The sequence below is a fragment of the Poecilia formosa genome, unplaced genomic scaffold, assembly GCF_000485575.1.
Source record: "Poecilia formosa unplaced genomic scaffold, Poecilia_formosa-5.1.2 Scaffold374, whole genome shotgun sequence".
In the NCBI taxonomy this organism is placed as follows: Eukaryota; Metazoa; Chordata; class Actinopteri; order Cyprinodontiformes; family Poeciliidae; genus Poecilia; species Poecilia formosa.
In genome coordinates this window covers 475,420-495,788 of record NW_006800313.1, presented here as the reverse complement: position 1 = coordinate 495,788, position 20,369 = coordinate 475,420, and the positions used below count along the sequence as shown (strand labels likewise).

The window sequence follows — 20,369 nt, the reverse complement described above, 5'->3', positions numbered from 1 at the left end:
TCTGAGGATAAACAGAAATGTTCAAAGCAGGAGGATTACTGGGGTTTGTGGTCATTTTCTCTTAAATAATGAGCAAACTTTCAAGATGAAGGTTTTGATTTGACATTTTAAAATCTTTTTCTTTCATTTGTTTGCTTGATTTTGATCCATTTAATGGTGCACTTCCTGATGTGTCCACCGCACTGGGGAAAAGATTTCAACTTGCCCCCAAAATACTCTGATCACATTTAATTCATGATTCAGCATGGAGGAAAATTAAATGTTTCATATGCGGCTCGGTTTGCTTGAACAGATTATTCTATTAATAAATTATATAATAAACTTTTTAACTAACCTTTTTGTTTAATTTAGTTGTCTTTGTTTTGAAATTTTAATTTCGTTTATGATCTAAAACATTAAGTGTGATTAAAAAATAAAAACATCAGAAATCTGTTTTTGTCTCCTGATAAAGTGCCATGTCACCTCCTGGCCGCTGGGTGGCGCTGACGGTCTGTGGTTGCAAACGTCGTTTACGTCTTTCCTCTGTCGCTGCGGTGGAGTTTAGACTTTGAAAGTATAATTCATGCTGGTAAGCGTTATAAAAATGATTACCTAATGTGTGGGTTATGTGGGAGGTGTTATTTCATCGCTGAAAGTCGAGTTGACTGGTCGGCAGAACAAGAAAAGCAGGAAATTCGGAGAGCGTAGCTTTGTTTTTCAGCTCAGCTAACCGGTGATTCCTTTATCGGACGCACGCCACTTTTCCTTTTATCTTAAACCTCAAATTTATTTTTATTAGCGTTTTAATCCACTTTATATTTACTGGTTGTGTCCTGCAGGTGGAAGTTTGTATATTTTACCCCTAAAAAGTAAGTTTTGCAAGCTGTTTCATCTCCCCGGAGTTGAGGCTCGTGACTCGGATCTGATAACCCTTCGCAGCTTTGATTTTTACTTTTATTGCTCTTTATTGGGTGTTTTTCAGACTCTAATCATGAAGAAAGAAGCAGTGCAGGCAGCAGCCAAGGAGTTTCTGCAGTTTGTCAACAGAGGAGTCTCTCCGTATCATGGTAAGGTCTGGCGAAACTGCGATGATTAGCATTTGGAATAATCCGAGAAGCGTCACACTGAACCCCATTTAGAGATGTCTGCATTTAAACACTTCTTAATTCTCAGCGCCGTTTTAAAATCAATAATTATTGTCATTGTCACTTTCCTTACTCGTTATAGCTGCTTTTTGAACTTTTTAGAGTAATTAATTCACAAGAAGCTGCCAGACTCTGCTAATGGATTATCAGCTCAAAATCTAAAATAATACCTGAACTTTGACCTCAAATCCAGAGGAGTTGAACATGAGACTTTGGATGCAGAGAAGTTTTATCCAAACCTGTTCTCCAACGTCTCTGTAATCGTACGACTAGGGAGACAGGTTAGTGTGTTATAATCATCATAAGACCATCATATAGCTGCAGTCTTCAGTCAGAAGCCTCTGCAGATGAGTTGGAACGCTGAGTGCTACTGGAGAGCCAACTGGCCCACAGCATCACCATCTGCAGAGACATTTAGCTTCCCTTTGGGGGAAATGCAGATTTATTTAACTGCATACGATGATGATGGTGATGATGTTTGTTAAATCGGTTGTCATGGTTTCTGAACATCAATCTCCAGTTGATGTCAGCCAAGAACATTTTTTAACAGTTTTGCTCCACCTCCACATGGAAACGCCGTTTGAGGAGACTGAAACGTTTATTTATTAAAACAAATTTCTCTCGTATCCATGGCGACAGCAGTAACCTGACCTTTAACCCCAAACAACAGCAACAGCAGACTGGAGGTTCTGGTTCCGGCTGGAGCAGAGCCGCAGCCATAGAGGCTAATGCTAACTGCTAGTCAGAGTCGGCCCAATATTAATAGAGCGCTGCCATCTTAAAGTGGTTCTAATTTCAGAACCGTTTACAGCTGACTCCACGTGTGGCGCCTTCTGCAGGTCTGGGGGAATAACTGCAGCGTTTTGGACTGATATAGAAAAACATTTCTAGATTCTGTTTCTAAAGGAGAAGAACCCGTTTCATACCAAAGTCCTGTTGGGTTTTAGTTCCAGCTGATGGGTTTCTGAGAGTTATTAGAGTTCTCTAACGTAAATATTAGGGCTATAAATATAAATGTTTGCTTCTTTTTAATCCGACTTGTTCTGGTTCTGGTTCTGGTCCGGTCTGATTCTGCTCTGACCTGGCTCCACATTCTGGTAGCTGTACCAGCGGTTCTGTTGAGCCAGCAGGAAGCCAACCCGGTTCTGGTCGCCGTGACTTTGAGCTCAAGATAAGATAATGAACGGGCTGCACAGTGGTGCAGTTGGTAGAGCTGTTGCCTTTCTGCTTTGCTTGTTTGATTCCCAGCCCGGGGTCTTTCTGCATGGAGTTTGCATGTTCTCCCTGTGCATGGTGGGTTCTCTCCGGGTACTCCGGCTTCCTCCCACAGTACAAAAACATGACTGTCAGGTTAATTGGCCTCTCTAAATTTTCCCTAGGTGTCAGTGTGTGTGTGCATGGTTGTTTGTCCTGTCTGTCTCTGTGTTGCCCTGCGACAGACTGTCAACCCGTCCAGGGTGACCCCGCCTCTCGCCCAGAACGTTAGCTGGAGACAGACACCAGCACCTCCCGACCCCAATAGGGACAAGGGTGTACAGAAAATGGATGGATGGATGGATGGATAAGATAACGATGGAACAGATGGGCCCCAGTGTTTCCTCTCTCTGTTCACCATATATATCGCCATAGCAACAGCTGCTTCTTCTTCTGTGGTTCCTGCAGTGGTGGAGGAGTGCAGGCGGCGCCTCCTGGAGGCCGGCTTCACCGAGCTGAAGGAGACGGAGCAGTGGGACATCAAGCCAGCCAGCAAGGTGGGTCGAGGTCAAAGGTCAGAGGGAGCTAGCAGGTGGAAGCTAACCAGAATCTCCTCTGCAGTATTTTGTGACGAGGAATTTCTCCAGCCTGATCGCTTTCGCCGTGGGAGGAAAGTACCTTCCAGGAAATGGCTTCTCCATGATCGGAGCGCACACCGACAGCCCCTGCCTCAGGGTACGACATCCAACCCCGCCCAGCCAATTAGCTCCACCAGGTGCTACAGCTGCTTCTGTTGCAGGTGAAACCACGCTCCAAGAGGACGAAGCAGGGCGTGCTGCAGGTGGGCGTGGAGTGCTACGGCGGCGGCATCTGGAACACCTGGTTCGATCGAGACCTGACTGTGGCCGGCCGCGTCATGGTGAAGGTAGTTCAGCCTGAGAGCAGCAGGGGGTGCCAGAGCTCTGGTCTGCTGTACTGTGAATGTCTGACAGTAGAAATGTTCTTTATAAAAACAATTATAAAAAAAGAAAAACAATAAATGGAAATGAGATTTTCTGTTATTTAAATAAAATAATCATGAGTAAGCAAAAAATGAATAAGAAACTATATTTTCTTCATCCATCCATCCATTTTCTTATACCCTTGTCCCTAGCGGGGTCAGGAGGGTTGCTGGTGCCTCTCCAGCTAACTGTCCGGTCAAGAGGCGGGGTCACCTGGACAGGTCGCCAGTCTGTCAACTGGCAGAAAACTATATTTTCTGTTACTATGAAAACAATAAATAAAAATATTTTATCTTAATAATAATAAAGTAACTTCAAAGAAAATAAAAAAGTAATTATTAAAAGAAAGTATTTTTAATAAAAAAATAATTAAAAACTATTTTCTTTTATTAAAATAAAAATATTTTCATCATCCTGTTTTTTTCTCTTAATGTTGCAGGAATGAAAAAATAAAGTAAAACTTTAGTTTTTTCCTGCAGAGTGAAGATGATGAGTGTTTACCTCCATGCTGAATTGCTCTTCCTCCTCCTCTTCCTCTGCAGAGCGAGGGGCAACTGGTCCAGCGGCTGATCCACGTGCCCCGCCCTCTGCTCCGGGTGCCTCACCTGGCCATCCACCTGCAGCGCGATGTGAACGACTCCTTCGGCCCCAACAAGGAAAACCACCTGTGAGCACCAGGGACACATCTACATGCAGCACTGAGGCCAGAACATGGAGGTGTCTGTGATTTCCCAGCTGCAGTGAACGCACCGTGTTTGTTTCAGGGTTCCCATCCTCGGCACGGCGGTCCAAGAGGAGCTGGAGACCGGGTCGTCTTCGTCTGGAGACACTTCCTCTGCCGCCAACACGGTGAAGCCCGTTCCTTCACGACGCCTGGCACGGTTCTGGTTCTGATCCTGGTTCTGATCCTGGTTCTGTTTGTGTCCAGGCTGATAAGCACCACCCCGCCCTGGTCAGGGTTCTGTGTTCAGAGCTGGGCGTTCAGCCAGACTCTCTGCTGGACTTCGAGCTCTGTCTGGTCGACACGCAGCCGGCGGTGAGTCTGCACTTCTTGTTGGTTACCATGGAGATCAAACATTCACAACCCACCATGTTGGCGCCATCAGAAACGGGCCGGCCGCCATGTTGGCGCCTGCTGTTGCTTCTGCTTCATATTTGAAATGTTTTGAGTAAAACAGCCAAACTAAATGTCATTGTGAGCAAGACGGCCTTTGATTAGGGCGTTGAAGGTTCAGCTGAATGAAAGCAATGGCTAAGCTACATATTGAGTAGCTGTGCTAGCAGCTATGCTACATTCTGCTACATGACTAAAGCAGCAGGAATGTATCTCGGTTGTCTGCAGGAACAAAGTATATTATTATTACTATTATTATTATTATTATTATTGCTATTACTACTAGTATTATTATTCTTAGTCGTTTTGTTTAATATATTTTTGCTCTGCAGCTGAATTAGAGCAGAATTTAAATGAAAGTCATTTTCTGCCGTATTGTGGCGCCCGCGGCCTCGTGGCACCCATGTTGTGTATGCTTTGGGCCGGCCCGTCCTGGTCGGGTGAACCAGCAGGTTCTGACCTCCAGGTTTCCCTGCAGGCTCTAGGAGGAGTCTACGAGGAGTTCATCTTCTCTCCCCGTCTGGACAACTTGCACAGCTGCTACTGCGCCCTGCAGGTCAGAACCAGTACTGCAGCTGCAGCTCCTCCTCCTGCAGAGCGTTTCCTCCATCTGCTCTGTCTTCCAGGGCCTGCTGGAGTCCTGCGGCGCTGACTCTCTAACCTCTGACCCCAACATCAGGATGATCACTCTGTTCGACAACGAGGAGGTGAGTTCACCCGACCTCTGACCTCTGACCCGGCCCCTGTCCCCTCGGTGACCTCTGCTTCTGCTGCAGGTGGGGTCAGAGAGCGCCCAAGGAGCGCAGTCCAACCTGACAGAGCTGATCCTCAGCCGACTGGCCGCCTCCGCCAGCAACCCCAGCGCGTTCCAGCAGGCGGCGCCACGCTCCTTCATGATCAGTGCCGACATGGCGCACGCCGTTCACCCCAACTACACGTCAGTCTGCTCATGAATCATTCAACGGCAACGGCTGGATCCGCTCTGCTCAGACCAGGCTTTCAGGCAGCATCCTGCTGGCGGAGGCAGCATCATGCTGCGGGCTGCTGGATCCAGTCTTTGTTGTTAGGTAGGTAAATGTGGACCAACCAGCTGCTAACCTGGAGCTGTGCTTGTTTCCTCAGGGAGAAGCATGAAGAGAACCACCGGCCAGCTTTCCATAAGGTCAGTCTGCCTCCTGATTGGCCGTCTCACCGTCCAATTGGAGCAGCTTTTACTGAAGCACTCTCTGCTTTCAGGGCCCCGTCATCAAGTTCAACAGCAACCAGCGCTACGCCACCACCGCCGTCACCGCCTGCGTGGTCCGGGAGGTGGCGAGCCGCGTCGGCGTGCCACTGCAGGTAGGCCCCCTTCCTGTTATCCGCACCCCCTTCCTGTTAGCCACACCCACTTCCTGTTAGCCTCAAACCTGATGAATCTCAGGTCACATCTATATCAGATCTACATCAGTTTGTCTGAACATCCTGAAACATCTGAGCCAGTATGGAGCTAGCTGGAGCTAACAGTCATGCTAACATGCTAACACTCATAGTTCTGTGTCTGCACTGAACTCACTTCATTAACACTTTCTACAGGCGTCCAGAATGGTCTAAATAAAGTAAAGTAGACATAGAAGCAAAGATAGTACTGACTGAAACGGTAAACTAAATCATTCAGCCAACTTCTGCCTGCAGTTCACTGTAAAGACCACTAGAGGACAAACTAACCCATGTTAAATCTCTGGAGTCCTTTCAGAATAAGACTTCCTGTCTGTGTGGCCCCTGCAGGATGTGATGGTGCGTAACGACAGCCCCTGTGGGACCACCATCGGCCCCATCCTGGCGGCGCGGCTTGGCGTTCCCGTGGTCGACATTGGAGCGCCGCAGCTGGCCATGCACTCCATCCGGGAGATGTGCTGCACCTCCAGCGTGCTGCAGAGCACCACCCTGTTCAAGGTAATGCCAACCTGTCCAAGGTGACCAGTCTCTGGGTTAAGCAGCTGAAAGCTCAGCAGCCATTTTGACTTCATGGTGTTGCCATAGTAACTCTGTAAATAACCTTTATTAAACATGTCTAATCTCCCAAACAAACCCGCTCCAGACTCAGAGATGTTTCCATGCCTCTCATGGCTGCAGGAGCATTTCACAGTTTTCACACCTGACTGTGTTTTGTCTTCTGGATGTTTTCCTGCCACTGACTGCCTGGTAGTCAGAGGATGAAGGAGTTTCAGACTCGGAGCAGCTGGTTTAGCTGAACCGCTGATGATCACATGACCGGCAGTCAGCCTGTGTTTGTGTTAAACAACCAGCCGTCGTCTGGGAAACAGACGTAAACAACCATGGCCTCCCATTTACTGCTCATCTCTCGGCAGATGGAGATCCTCACTCAGCTCTGAGTCACTCAGAGTGTCCTGATGGAGGTTCATCTCCACTTCTTGTGGCTTTTATATCCATTCCCTGTTGTTTACCTTCACTTCCTGTTGTTTTACCTCAATTTCCTGTGGTTTTTCTGTGGTTTACCTCCACTTCCTGTGGTTTGACCTCCACTTCCTGTCTGCTTGGTCCCCAGGGTTTCTTTGAGCTGTTTCCGTCCATCAGGAACTCGCTGGTCGTCGACTGAGGACAGGACGACCTCGGCTCTCTACTTCCTGTTGATGACAGGAAGTCACTGTGATTTTATCAGAAAGATTTTATTAATCAGCTTCAGAAATAAAGTTGATCAATCTGGATCAGAGTCTGGTTTGTTTTTATTTTAGTTGTTTTCTGTTCCTTCCTCCTTAGCAGCTGGAGGTTGAGGTGACGCTGCAGCCAGTGTAGAGGAATATAATTATATTAATAGTTAAAAATTATTTTGTGACCAGTTTGCACTAAGATATGTTTTAACCTAAAAGAAATGTACTGTGTCAAATGGCCTGGGTCAATCTGACCTAGAAGTCAGGAAGGAATTCATATTTGGAGAGATGTGGAGTAACAATCAAACAGAGGAAAGATGTTAGTTTGAGCTGTTGTGCAAGAAAGTTCTGGCACCCGTCTTTTCCCTTGATCGCCTGCGAAGGAACAGGGCTGGAGCCCAAGACTTAGGGAAGAATCTCTGTTTGGACAAATAAAGAAACAAACAACTAAATAGTTCTTCTGATGGAGCAGATTTGATTCCAGGTCAACCCCATAGTTCTTGGAACTTCCAAACACACGTCCAGTGTGAACGGAGCCAGAATTGCTGCGCAATGAAGTCTGGTAACGCTATTGGTCAAAGCTTCCCAATACACAGAGCTGGAACTGTATAAAAAACTGATGTCAGAAATTGAAGGAGAGAGATTTTGGATTTCTGTAACAATGTAAATGTGATGTTCTGGTTCCACAGATGTGCATTAAAATCTCTCGTTTGGTCCATGAGCAAATGAAGGACCAGAGTCTTGTGTGTCTTTTCTTATTAATACATTCCTTAAATTTGCCACCTTTAAATTCCTTTATACCAGTGGGCTGCTGCAGCCAGTGGTCTGCTGGCTCAGAGACATGCAGCAGGCTGCCAAGACTGCAGCATTGGGTGGGGTAGGGAGGGACAGAGACCTGCAGCTTCTGCAATAATCCACTTTATCCTGGAAACTGAATGTCCATTCACAGCTCCCATAGTTCCCATAGTTCAGATATTTTCCCAGTTAGATTTTAAATCAATACTTGCAAACCATCACAGGATCCCACAGCATGATGCTGCCACCACCGTGTTTTCAGTTATGATGTTTAGTTTTAGCAGACGCTCCGAAAGGGATTCAGATGATTTCAATTTGTTCTGAAGTTTTTACTGTGAGGTTGAAGGGAGGAGCAGCTGTGTGTGTGTGCGTGCGTGTTATGAACCTGCTGGCAGATCAGGTATAAATGCATCATCACTGAAATGAAGAATGTAAATATAAACCTGAGTGTTAAATTGGTCATATTGTCATTTTCTGCCTTATTGATACTAAAATAATTTCTTTTATAAATCAATCTTTCTTTAGCTGTAGCTGTTGCGCCCCCTGCTGGCTGTTCTTCCTCCTCCTCCTCTTCCTCAGACATGTGGAGCAGCTAAGCGCAGCAGCTTCCTCCTGCCGGATCTACCGGGTCTACCGGAGCTGCCATGATGTCTCCGCGGCTCTGCGCCGCCCTCTGCCTCCTCCTCACCGCCTCCTGCCGCCTCTGCTCGGCCGCCCGACACGGTAAGACCCGGCCCGGCGCCGGTTCGGTCCGTGATGTGGATGACTGGCCGCCTGGAGAGAGTTGGACTAATGAAACGTGACACTTTGTTTCTCTGGAAGTTGTTTGCTTTTATTCTGGATGAAACTGGATTAATGTCAGTCGGAACCAGAACTGGACCCGGCATGAAACCCAGTCTGCTGTGGCGCCATCACTGACCAGCATCTGAATCTGTTTGTGAGGATCCGAAGGGAAGCAGAAACTCAGAGAGTTGGACGGATTGAAGAACAGAAACTGCTCCCAGAAAACATTATTATTATTATTATTATTATTATTATTATTATTATTATTAATGGAAACCATCTCTGACTGACTGAATGGGTAATTTCTATAAAACCAGAAGGATTTCCCGGAGCTACTGGAAACTGAAGCCAGATCTGAACCGGTCCCAGTTTCTGGTCCCAGTTTCTGATTCCAGGAAATCCTCATCTTCCCGCAGCTTCAGATCCCGCAGCAGCTTTGAAATGCGTGTTTGTGTTGCGGGTTGGTGAAACATACGTCACGCAGTTATGAGTCATAGCTGATGATGTTTCAGCACCATGGACAGCGTCAGGCCTGACCCGGTGATTGGTTATTGATTAATGATTCTGACCTTCAGCTCCTGTTAAACATGAGAAAACATCTCTAGTTATTCTGTAGTTTATTCCATAAAATGACATGTGGAGCTGAAGCGACATGTTGGCGTTCATATTAATGATCATGAGGAATAAACTGAGATCCTAAATACTAGTCAGAGTGAACCATCCCAACATACCATCTTTAGTTTACAATCAGACACATTTCCGGTTATATTTTCATATCAGTGTCTCCACCGTGTTTTAGATTGTTTCTCATTTCTTCATTAATCAATCACAGATTAACTGATTATGTGTTAATGTTTATTAATCAATACTTTTAGACAGGTTAGTGGTTAGGTTCAGCCAAATTCAGAGCTGTTAATTTACTAAATTAAATGAAATAAACTATCTGGGTTTGATTATAAACACATTGTTTATAAAAGCACAGTGTTTTCTCTTCAGGTTATCCAACTCATTTCCTTGTGACTACATTGACTGACGGAGCGTTTAATGAACTGCAGATTTAAATCAGAACAAACAGCAGGAAGAACAGCTCTGCCTTCATGTTGAGCCGCTCACAGGAAGTTGCAGTTTTCTGCTCTGATCTTTTATTTTGATGTATTTCTGTTTATTTTCAGTTTATTTGTCTCTAACTGATGAAGGACCTGCAGGTAAAACGTCCATGTGTCTCACCTGAACGTCCTTCCTCTCATTCTGGGATAAATATTCAGATTTATTCTGGTTTTAAGGCAGCTACTATTTGTTTCAGGATAAGTGTCCAGCGAGGCGGGAGTTGCCATAGCAACCACCGACTCAGCACTTGTCAGTGTCAGGTTGTTCCTGTTTATATGATGCAGCCATCATAACTTTATGGTTTTAAAACCTGAGAGCAGAAACAGGAAGATCTGGACTTTCAGAATAAATGTCACTGACAACACGTTAAAGCTGATCAGTCCCTCCGGACTTCATCAGGCTCGATTAGTCGATAACAGAGCGCTGATTGAGTCCAACTGGAGCTGCTGGAAACGGACGTTGCCATGGCGACCAGCTGTCTCGCTTTGGGGAGATTCCCAGAAGGAAGCAGACAGAGGGTTGCCATGGAGACCTGAGGCGTTTCCGCTCTGATTCCAATTGAAAAACATTTAGATGATGTCATCACTGTGACATCATACATCAGCAGGTCGTGGTGAAATGTGGCCTCACCTGGTTTCCATGGTGATATTTATGAGAGGAAAATGAAACCCAAACTTTGATTTAAACTTTGATTTAAATGTTTTTCTGATTTTTGCAGGTTGTTTGTTTGAGAAGAAGATCTGTCCCAGAGGTCAGCTCTGCAGCGACGGTGAGTTTAAATTAATATCAATAAATACTGAAATATAACAGATTAAATCCAGACCAATCCGAAGCAGATTATAGGAAGATATTGATTACTTCTGTGGACTCCAGCAGACCAAGGCCAGCTTCTGTTAGCAACTCTTCAGAAGGGGAAAGACAGGAGAACATTCCAGAGAGAAATCCTAATGCTGATCTAACATCATTTACTGCATTTAGAAAACCCAAATGTTAATTCATGAACATTTAGTCAGCAAGAAAAAAAAAAACACAGAGAAAACTTTTCCTGACTGGAAGAAAGACGACAATTTAATATGTATTATATTGTTGATTGTTTTCAGGTTTTTGCTCTTCTCTGTAGGAAACTAGTAGCTAATGAAGCTAAGGAAGCTAAAGAAGCTAGTTTCTAAAAAAGCTAGTAGCTAACAAAGCTAGAAGCCAAAGAAGCTAGTTTCTAATGAAGCCAGTAGCTAACAAAGCTAGAAGCTAATGAAGCTAGTAGCTAATGAAGCTAGTAGCTTATGAAGCTAGAAGCTAATGAAGCTAAGGAAGCTAGTTGCTAATGAATCTAGAAGCTAACAAAGCTAGTAGCTAATGAACCTAATGAAGCTAGTAGCTAATGAAGCTAAAGAAGCTAGTTTCTACTAAAGCTAGTAGCTAGCAAAGCTACAAGCTAATGAAGCTAGTTGCTTATGAAGCTAGAAGCTAAGGAAGCTAATGAAGCTAGTTTCTAATGAAGCTAGTAGCTAATGAAGCTAAGGAAGCTAGTTGCTAGTGCATCTAAAAGCTAACAAAGCTAGAAGCTAATGAAGCTAGTAGCTAATGAAGCTAAAAGCTAATGAAGCTAGTAGCTAACGAAGCTAATGTTTAACAAAGCAGAGCATATGACTGAAGCCTCAGCAGAGTAAACTAGGTCTCAGCCAGTCGCTGTTGTGCCTGTCCATCTCCATGACAACAGTGACATCAGCAGCCGGAGTCTCCTTCATGTTGGTGGTGGTGAGTCAGCTAGTCAGCTCAGCCTGCAGCAGACCTGACTCTGCTGTTGCTATGGTTACAAAGCTAATGATCAGTGCAAATGGGTTCATGCTAAAAGTAAACCTGTGTCTGAGTGTCAGCATGTAACCATGGCGACAGTTTGAGATGCTGGTGAATCATTTACAGTTTCTGCAGCGATTAGCTGACCCAGTCAAACCAGTTCAGCACCAAACAGAGGGCATGGAGGTGGCAGCATCATGCTGGGGGCTTCCTCTGGGTTGTCCTTCAGAACCAGCCTGACCTTGTGTGTCGTCCCGTCCAGACGGCCTGTTTGGCCAGTGCGGCGCTCCAGACCAGAAGCCGGTCCGGTACCGAGTCTCCAGCCCGGTTCTGCTGCGGCTGCAGGAAATCCTGAAGGACCTGATGGTTCAGGGTGAGTCTGACTGTAGGCCCCATCCACTGCGGCGGAGTTAGGTCCCGCCCACCAGGCGGCAGAGCATATGATTGAAGCCTCAGCAGAGTAAACAAGGTCTCAGCCAGTTACACTGTCATGTGACCTCCAGGTCTGACCTGGAATGACGAGCTGACCCAGTCCATCATCAGCCGGGAGCTGAGCCGGGTTCCTACCACCGACCCGGATCTGGACCCGGACATGGACCCGGAGGAGAACCCTCCCAAACCGTAAGGAGAACCCGTTAATGAGTCTAATAACAAGTCAGAACCGTTAAGAGACCCGTTAACGAGTCGACCCAGGTCCGTTTGGTTCCCCAGGTCCTCCAGGCTGCTGGGCCCGGCCCCTCAGACAGAACCGGACCCTGGAGGTCCAGCAGAACCCGAGCTGATGCAGCAGTACCTGGACTACCTGGTTTTGGACCCATACCATCAGGTAAGAGCAGGCTCGCCTCACCCCCCGGTGGCGGTAGCAGGAGCTGACCCACTGTCTGTGCTGCAGAACCAGAACCAGGAGCAGCGCTCCCTCAAGTCCCTGGACCAGAACCCGACCTTCCAGCGGGGCGACGCTCTGGACCGGGACCGGCTGCTGCTGCAGGACCTGCTGTCCCTCTACCTGTCCTCCTCGCCTGCACTGCCTCGTCACCGGGGGGCGCCGGCCGCCGGCTCCTCCCTGCTGCCTGACCTGGACATCCCTCTGGACTACAACCAGGACTACAACTCCCAGGATCCTCAGCTCAAGAAGCAGGAGCTGGATGTCCTGTCAGGACTGGACGGTCTGCTGATAGACTGGCTCTCACACCAGTCTGGAGTTTATCTGGAGTTTTTAATATTTCTGTAGTTCAGTCTGGAGTTCTACCCATAGTTTTCCTGTAGCTTATCAGTATTTTTTTTATCAGTCTGTAGTTTATCAGTCTGTAGTTTCCTGTAGTTTCCTATCTCTGTGTCTCCAGGGCGCTCCCTGCGCAGACTGTCTCTGCTTCTGGACGGTTTGGACCCGTCTGCAGTGTGGCAGGACCAGCGGTTGGACTCGTCCTCTGTCCCCCAGCAGAGCGCAGGTCAGTGAGCAGCCTGCAGTCAGAGGCCAGGAGTCAGGGGTAAAAGGTCAGTAATGTCTGTTGTCTTCCAGCAGATCGCCTGGGAGACGGCGCAGCAGCCAAGCAGAAGGTGAGTCCTGCTTGTCCAATCAGAACCGGGTCTGGGCTCATTTAGCTTTAGTTACTGTGTCGGTGCAGAATGGCACGGAGACTGGCCTCAGAGAGGGCATCACCATGGCAACTAGTGGAAGGTGATACGTCTCTCTCCACCAATCAGCTCACAGAGGCCTTAATGGCATATAAAGCGGCTCTCCAGGAGGCTCCGCCCCCAACCGCCAGGCCACCTGGAGGACAGAAGGAGCCAGCCAATCAGGACGCAGAAGGCGTAGCTAAGCTGTCCGGACACACCAATCAGAGGTACGGCAGCTTCTACTTCCTGTCGCATCAGCCAATCACATGTCAGAGTGTGTTCGTCATGACAACCAGAGCGTTCTTCCTCTGGACGCCCCATCTGCCCTGCCGCCCTGGGCAAAAACATGTCAGTCCTAATAATAATAATAACAGATCAATATGATGATGATCTGAGGATTCTGACCCAGTTCTCCTCTGCAGCGCGGTCGAACCGGCCGTCACCTTCAGAACCAGACCCAACTCCAGGAACCTGACGGTTGCACACCAACCAGGTGAGAGGAGGCGGGGCTTACAGGCAAGCAGTGGGGCTTAAAGACAGGAGGCGGGGCTTACTGTCAGAAAAGAGGTGGGACTTCGAGTCAGAAAAGAGGCGGGGCTTAGAGACAGGAGGCCATCTGAGCCGTTCAGCCAATTAGTGCAGTTCTTCCTGTTGACACCTGGATGATGTCTTCAGTTGCAGGGCAGAACTTTCTGGAGCCTGAGACCGGTCTAAAGGTTCTCCAGAGCGGCGCCGAACAGGTGAGACCTGAAACCTGGTTCTGTTAAGGTTCTGATGATGAGCGCTGAGGATTCTGGGTTTGTGCAGACGGAAGAGGGGAAGTCATCATTGCCCCTGGCGACCAGAGTCCAGCCCGGCTCCCGCTGGGTGTTTGCCACGCTGGTGTCCATGGCGTGCATCGGCGGCATCCTGGTGGCGGCCATGACCATTGCCTGCCTGCGGCGCCACGCCCACCGCCTGGCTGCCAAGAAGCTTGGCCTGGGCCCGGACGGCGGCAGCTTCACCCACCAGGAGTACCAGGTGAGGCTCCGCCCACCTGTAGGTGATGGTGAATCCATTACCTGGAGAAACAAAGGAGAGAATGTGGTGCTGAGGGATCCTGGGAGAACCAGCTGGATCCAGAAGGGAAAGATTCATATCAGGAAGTTTGGAGTTCCTGCGTTTTTAGTGATTAATCAATTACTGAATTAGATGATAAGTTGATTAATCGGTGATTATTGGTCATTATTGCTCCAGATGTATTGATAAATGTATCATTGTAACATGCTAACGTTGTCACCAGGATCTGTGTCGGCAGCACATGGCCTCCAAAGGCGCCTTTGGCCGGCTGGAGGCCGCCGCCCTGGGCGCGGTGGGCGGGGCCGGCAGCGCGACGGGGGCTGGGGCCGGCGCGGTGGGCGGGGCCGGCGTGGCAGGCGGAGTCGGACCAGACTCCAGGGTGAGCAGCGTGTCGTCCCAGTTCAGCGACGGCGCCCAGCCCAGTCCCAGCTCCCACAGCAGCACGCCGTCCTGGTGCGAGGAGCCGGCGCAGGCCAACATGGACATCTCAACGGGTCACATGATCCTGGTCAGGACCGCACAACACCACACTGTGTTCTAGTCAAATCACAGCAGACTGGGTCAAAAGGTCAAACACAAACATAATGTTCAACGGGAGGACATGCAGCAGCTTTGGGTCAGACTCCGCCCCCTTCCTCTCTGCTGTGCTGCAGCTCCGCCTTTAGGCTCCGCCCACATCCAGCTACAATAGATGAAGGTTTGCTAACTGGAGCTGTGGGCGTCATGGTGACGTCACTGCCAGTGAATAACATGGAATATTCAGCCATATTCATATCCCAGGTTTGAGCTACATATCTTTACAGAATGGCATATTATTTAATCTGCCTGAATCTATAATAATAAAACTGGGATTATGGAGGAATTAACAGATTGGCTTTGAACAAAAGTTTAAAAACTACAGTTAGAAAATATAATGAACTCCATGAGGAATCAGTTATAGAAGAGAAACAGTAAATCATTTGGTGACCCAGTCTGACCCGGTCCCTCTGGCTCCCCAGGCCTACATGGAGGACCACCTGCGGAACAAGGACCGGCTGCTGAAGGAGTGGGCCGCTCTCTGCTCCTACCAGGCAGAACCCAGCGCCGTCTCCGTGGCCCAGAGCGACGCCAACGCCAAGAAGAACCGCTGCCCCGACTCGGTTCCCTGTGAGTTACTCCACACACTGACACCGGGCCGGTAGAACCAGAACCTAACCGGTCACATGTTCTGCAGATGACCACTCCAGGGTGAAGCTGAAGGCCGACAGCAACCCATCTCGCTCCGACTACGTCAACGCCAGCACCATCGTAAGTCCACTCAGACCCACAGCCTGGTTCTGATGGTTCTGGTCGGGAGCTGACCTCTGCTTGACCTCTTCCTGACCTCCTTGCGACCTGCAGATTGAACATGACCCCAGGATGCCGGCCTACATCGCAACCCAGGGCCCCTTGCCACACACCATCTCTGACTTCTGGCAGGTGAGTTCAGAGGGGAAGCAGGTGTCATGGCTGCTGCCCGCTTCATCAGTAACAAATATGGCTGCTGCCTGCTTCGTCAGTAACAAACATGGCGGCTGTGTGTGTGTGTGTGTGTGTGTGTGCGTGTGTGTGTGTGTGTGTGTGTGCAGATGGTTTGGGAGAATGGCTGCACAGTGATTGTGATGATGACTGCTCTGGTGGAGGATGGGGAGAAGCAGTGTGACCGCTACTGGCCAGATGAAGGCTCCTCCCTCTACCACATCTACGAGGTGGGTGGAGGTTGGACAGGTGTCCAGGTTGGACAGGTGTCCTGGTGTCCAGGTGTGACTCCCCCCTCTCCCTCCTCCTCCAGGTGAACCTGGTGTCGGAGCACATCTGGTGTAACGACTTCCTGGTGCGCAGTTTCTACCTGAAGAACGTGCAGACGCAGGAGACGCGCACGCTCACGCAGTTCCACTTCCTCAGCTGGCCAGCGCAGGGAATCCCCACCTCCACGCGCCCCCTGCTGGACTTCCGCAGGTACTGCAGCTTCCCGTCTGCTTTGGTCTCAACCTGGGATCTTTATGGATTATTTGGACTTGTTTTCATAGCTACAGAGACAATGCTGGGTATGAATCCCTAACGTGTCCTGTTTCTCTGTCAGGAAGGTGAATAAATGCTACCGCGGACGCTCCTGCCCCATCATCGTTCACTGCAGGTACAATCAGCTGATCCCAGGTGTTACAACCAAGGGACTGTTTCTGATTCGCTTTTCCTGTGTTTCCATAGCGACGGCACTGGGCGGACCGGGACGTACATCCTGATCGACATGGTTCTGAACCGCATGGCTAAAGGTGCAGTAGATGTGGGGTGAGGCGGCGACTGCTGCTCCAGTCACTGACCGACTGATTCTGGTTCCCCGCAGGCGTCAAGGAGATCGACATCGCCGCTACGCTGGAGCACGTCCGGGACCAGCGGCCCGGGATGGTCCGCACCAAGGTGAGTCCGAACCGGACCACCCTGATACACCAAACAGTAGCCCAGTTTTACTAAGCACACTTTAAACCCCCAAAACTTAAAACTAATCGTTTCTAGAGCAGATTCTTGTTCTGGTTTCTAATGCTTCTCAGCTCTGAAAGGCGTAAAGCTGAGCTACGCCGCCACCTGCTGGTGGCAGATGGAACTGACCCAGTGTTTGGTGCAAGGAGCCGCCCGGGGCCCCTTGTGGCCCCACACACTAAAAATTAAAATATTCTAAATACTTCAAGTACAAAACAAAGTTTCATAGTGAACTCATTAAATAAAGCTTGAATGAGTGACCCAAATTCTGCTTGAGGACACAAACTGGAGGATATTGTTTACAGAAATAAACTTAGTTTATATTTTTATGCTCATTCCTCATTTTAATGTCATGTGCAGAATAAAGTGAAACATTTCATGGCCCTTCATTAGTTTGTACTGACTGAGTTTTGTCCCAGGAGGTAAAAGTTTGTTAGGGACATGAGCACCACCATCCTGTCTTCCTCTCCAGGACCAGTTTGAGTTTGCTCTGACAGCAGTTGCAGAGGAGGTGAACGCCATCCTCAAGGCATTACCCCAGTGACCCCTGGACGACCCCAGATGACCCCCGGCACCGACTCAGGATGATCTAGGCGATGTGTTCAGGAGCATTCAGGAGAACCTGCGTGAAATGTGCAAGTGAATGCACCACAAGCTTTACCCACCCAGACAGCTGGCGTTGTGTTGTAGCTGAACCTGCAGAGGCGGATCCGCTCCAGGTTTTCTCTGCTGCTCATGGACCCCGCCCCCCCTGTGCATTTCCTGTCTATGTAGTGTTAACCTCCAGCAAGAGAAAACTATAAAAATAAATCTGATTTTGTAAGTGTGACTTTAAATAAATCTGTTTGTGTTGCAGCAGCTGTGTGACTTCCTGTGTAAATGACTCAACCAATCAGGTTTCAGATCAACTTTATTAATTTTAAGGCACAAACATGATAAATCAAGTCGGTGCGTTCAGTACTCCTCCCCCTCGTCTTCATCGCCAACGCTGTCCGTCCCCACCTCCTCGTAGTCCTTCTCCAGGGCGGCCATGTCTTCCCGCGCCTCCGAGAACTCGCCCTCCTCCATGCCCTCGCCCACGTACCAGTGGACGAAGGCTCGCTTGGCGTACATCAGGTCGAACTTGTGGTCAAGGCGTGCCCAGGCCTCGGCGATGGCCGTGGTGTTGCTGAGCATGCAGACGGCGCGCTGCACCTTGGCCAGGTCTCCACCTGGCACCACGGTGGGCGGCTGGTAGTTGATGCCCACCTTGAAGCCAGTGGGGCACCAGTCCACGAACTGGATGGAGCGCTTGGTCTTGATGGTGGCGATGGCCGAGTTGACGTCTTTGGGCACCACGTCGCCACGGTACAGCAGGCAGCAGGCCATGTACTTACCGTGGCGAGGGTCGCACTTCACCATCTGGTTGGCGGGCTCGAAGCAGGCGTTGGTGATGTCGGCCACCGACAGCTGCTCGTGGTAGGCCTTCTCGGCCGAGATGACGGGCGCATAGGTGGCCAGGGGGAAGTGGATGCGAGGGTACGGCACCAGGTTGGTCTGGAACTCTGTCAGGTCCACGTTGAGCGCGCCGTCGAAGCGCAGCGACGCCGTGATGGACGACACGATCTGGCCGATGAGGCGGTTCAGGTTGGTGTAGGTGGGGCGCTCGATGTCCAGGTTGCGGCGGCAGATGTCGTAGATGGCCTCATTGTCCACCATGAAGGCGCAGTCCGAGTGCTCCAGGGTGGTGTGGGTGGTCAGGATGGAGTTGTACGGCTCCACCACCGCTGTGGACACCTGGGGAGCCGGGTACACGGCAAACTCCAGCTTGGACTTCTTTCCATAGTCCACAGAGAGACGCTCCATCAGCAGAGAGGTGAAGCCAGAGCCGGTTCCCCCACCGAACGAGTGGAAGATCAGGAAGCCCTGCAGACCGGTGCACTGGTCAGCCTGAAAGCAAAACACACCCAGAACGTCAGGAGGAGACTCTGATGCCACGCAACAAGACTGTAATACAGCCAGGCCTCAACCCAACTGTAACTCAGTCCAACCAGACCATGACCCCTTGACCCAGCCAGGCATTATCTCTACCACACCTCGACCCACTGAGACCTTGACCCCTGAAGCCAACAAAACCCTGACCCACCAGTTTGCGTGTCCTGTCCAGAACCAGGTCGATGATCTCCTTGCCGACAGTGTAGTGACCCCTGGCGTAGTTGTTGGCTGCGTCCTCCTTGCCGGTGATCAGCTGTTCAGGATGGAAGAGCTGCCGGTACATTCCTGTACGGACTTCATCTGTTGGAGGGAAAAACCTTCAGCGTCAGCCATGTTTTCTGAACATGTTTCCATGTTTAAGCCGCTGCGTTTCCAGGCAGCACTGACCAATCACGGTGGGCTCCAGATCCACAAAGATGGCTCTGGGGACGTGCTTCCCAGACCCCGTCTCACTGAAGAACGTGTTGAAGGAGTCGTCTCCCCCTCCGATCGTCTTGTCACTGGGCATCTGGCCGTCCGGTTGGATGCCGTGCTCCAGGCAGTAGAGCTCCCAGCATGCATTGCCCATCTGGGCACCGGCCTGGCCCACATGCATAGAAATACACTCACGCTATGGAGAAGAGGAGAAAAGTGATCAGGCTTAATGGTTTCTGACTTTAGGTATGATAAATAGCTGAGCAGCACACCGGCCCTTTAAGAGGAACTCTATCAGTAAACATATAGCGTTAGCAGATGCTGCATCGTGAACTCATTAAGGAGATTTTAGTAAAGTTCAGCCACATTTCCTAATCAGGAAACCAGATTACAAAATTACTTCCTACACCTACTTATCCAGACTATTTTCTAGATGTTCTCCGTCGTTTCAAAGCTTTAACTCCTCCGTTTAATCATCGGATTACAGAATGCACCTTGAACGCACCATCCCAGGAGCAGTGACGTAGTTTCCGCCCTCAGGTGTCTCAATGCAGACCAGTTGGATCTTGATCCAACTGGGTCATATGAGTGTTTATTACCCCTCACATCATGGAGAAAAAGGGAAAAGCCCCATCGACGCAGGCAGGAAGCCGCGCTCCTGCCCCACCCCCAATGTAACGTCCACGGACCCGCAGGGCGTTATCTGTCCGCCTCACATTTAAAAGTTACCGCCCAGAACTCCTTTAGCTAAAATACATTTAAAAATGACCCGAGTTTATTTAAAATAACTAAACGGAATATGTGAAAGCACTGACTGGCTAAAGGATTATAAAACTGAAGTGTAAACTGTGAAACTGTGATCTTTTTAATCTGCGCCAACATGGCCTTGTTCGACGTCAATTAATGGAAAAAAATGTTGTAGAGAACACGGATGAAGTGTGACTTACACATTTGTTTAAAACATTTCAACAACTTTTTCTCTCTTTAGATGCGTCTTTTACGATATAAATGCGAGTTTTAAGCGGTTTACTCACCATTTTGAGATGTCTGTCTCCTTCTCTCCGACGTTCAAGGATCGGCAGTTGGAAGCAGTGTGTGACGCAGCAGGAGAGCCGCTCGCTTATAAAGGCTCACAGGGGGCGGGGCTACGAGCGGTTTGAACCTGCTGAAGGCGGGAGATTACCGGAAGCAGATAAACTAATGTCACAAGTACAACCATAGACGTATTTATGTCTATGAGTACAACAGA

The 20,369-nt window shown here is 49.1% G+C and overlaps 3 protein-coding genes and 1 long non-coding RNA gene across 9 annotated transcripts; 2 read left to right on the top strand and 2 right to left on the bottom strand.

The window, feature by feature from the left end:
* Positions 1–461: 461 nt before the first annotated feature.
* Positions 462–7,138, top strand: dnpep (aspartyl aminopeptidase). Of its 4 annotated transcripts, none has more exons than XM_016662459.1 (16): positions 491–568; positions 819–848; positions 962–1,046; positions 2,787–2,875; positions 2,940–3,053; positions 3,118–3,243; positions 3,862–3,986; positions 4,084–4,168; positions 4,248–4,355; positions 4,912–4,989; positions 5,060–5,140; positions 5,210–5,370; positions 5,556–5,595; positions 5,670–5,771; positions 6,198–6,365; positions 6,979–7,029. In XM_016662459.1, the coding sequence occupies exons 3-16, from the start codon at positions 971–973 to the stop codon at positions 7,027–7,029; spliced, it is 1,404 nt and encodes a 467-aa protein (XP_016517945.1). In that variant the 5' UTR covers positions 491–568; positions 819–848; positions 962–970. The 4 variants fall into 4 exon arrangements, with proteins under 4 accessions (XP_007575368.1, XP_016517945.1, XP_016517946.1 ...); XM_016662460.1 differs by lacking the exon at positions 491–568 and adding an exon at positions 581–712; XM_007575306.2 differs by lacking the exon at positions 819–848 and having other exon boundaries at positions 462–568; positions 6,979–7,138.
* LOC107833371 (uncharacterized) lies at positions 6,577–7,003 on the bottom strand. The gene is made up of 2 exons (XR_001659110.1): positions 6,930–7,003; positions 6,577–6,898 (listed from the first exon to the last, which is right to left on the bottom strand). It is a non-coding gene; the product is annotated as an uncharacterized LOC107833371 (long non-coding RNA).
* Positions 7,139–8,429: 1,291 nt separating the features above from the next.
* LOC103154127 (receptor-type tyrosine-protein phosphatase-like N) lies at positions 8,430–17,568 on the top strand. 3 transcript variants are annotated; one of them, XM_016662452.1, is made up of 22 exons: positions 8,430–8,599; positions 10,485–10,535; positions 11,823–11,933; positions 12,064–12,181; positions 12,272–12,386; positions 12,453–12,726; positions 12,904–13,008; positions 13,080–13,117; positions 13,265–13,404; positions 13,600–13,670; positions 13,853–13,917; positions 13,985–14,197; positions 14,460–14,744; positions 15,235–15,382; positions 15,450–15,523; positions 15,617–15,694; positions 15,844–15,963; positions 16,047–16,213; positions 16,338–16,391; positions 16,463–16,527; positions 16,599–16,672; positions 17,205–17,276. In XM_016662452.1, exons 1-22 carry the CDS (start codon positions 8,521–8,523, stop codon positions 17,274–17,276), a joined length of 2,517 nt encoding a protein of 838 aa, XP_016517938.1. In that variant the 5' UTR covers positions 8,430–8,520. The 3 variants fall into 3 exon arrangements, with proteins under 3 accessions (XP_016517938.1, XP_016517937.1, XP_007575370.1); XM_016662451.1 differs by having other exon boundaries at positions 12,254–12,386; positions 13,083–13,117; XM_007575308.2 differs by having other exon boundaries at positions 8,465–8,599; positions 12,254–12,386; positions 17,205–17,568.
* A 56-nt stretch (positions 17,569–17,624) lies between these two features.
* Positions 17,625–20,257, bottom strand: LOC103154125 (tubulin alpha chain). The gene is made up of 4 exons (XM_007575305.2): positions 20,155–20,257; positions 19,094–19,316; positions 18,858–19,006; positions 17,625–18,661 (listed from the first exon to the last, which is right to left on the bottom strand). Exons 1-4 carry the CDS (start codon positions 20,155–20,157, stop codon positions 17,687–17,689), a joined length of 1,350 nt encoding a protein of 449 aa, XP_007575367.1. The 5' UTR covers positions 20,158–20,257; the 3' UTR covers positions 17,625–17,686.
* Positions 20,258–20,369: the final 112 nt, after the last annotated feature.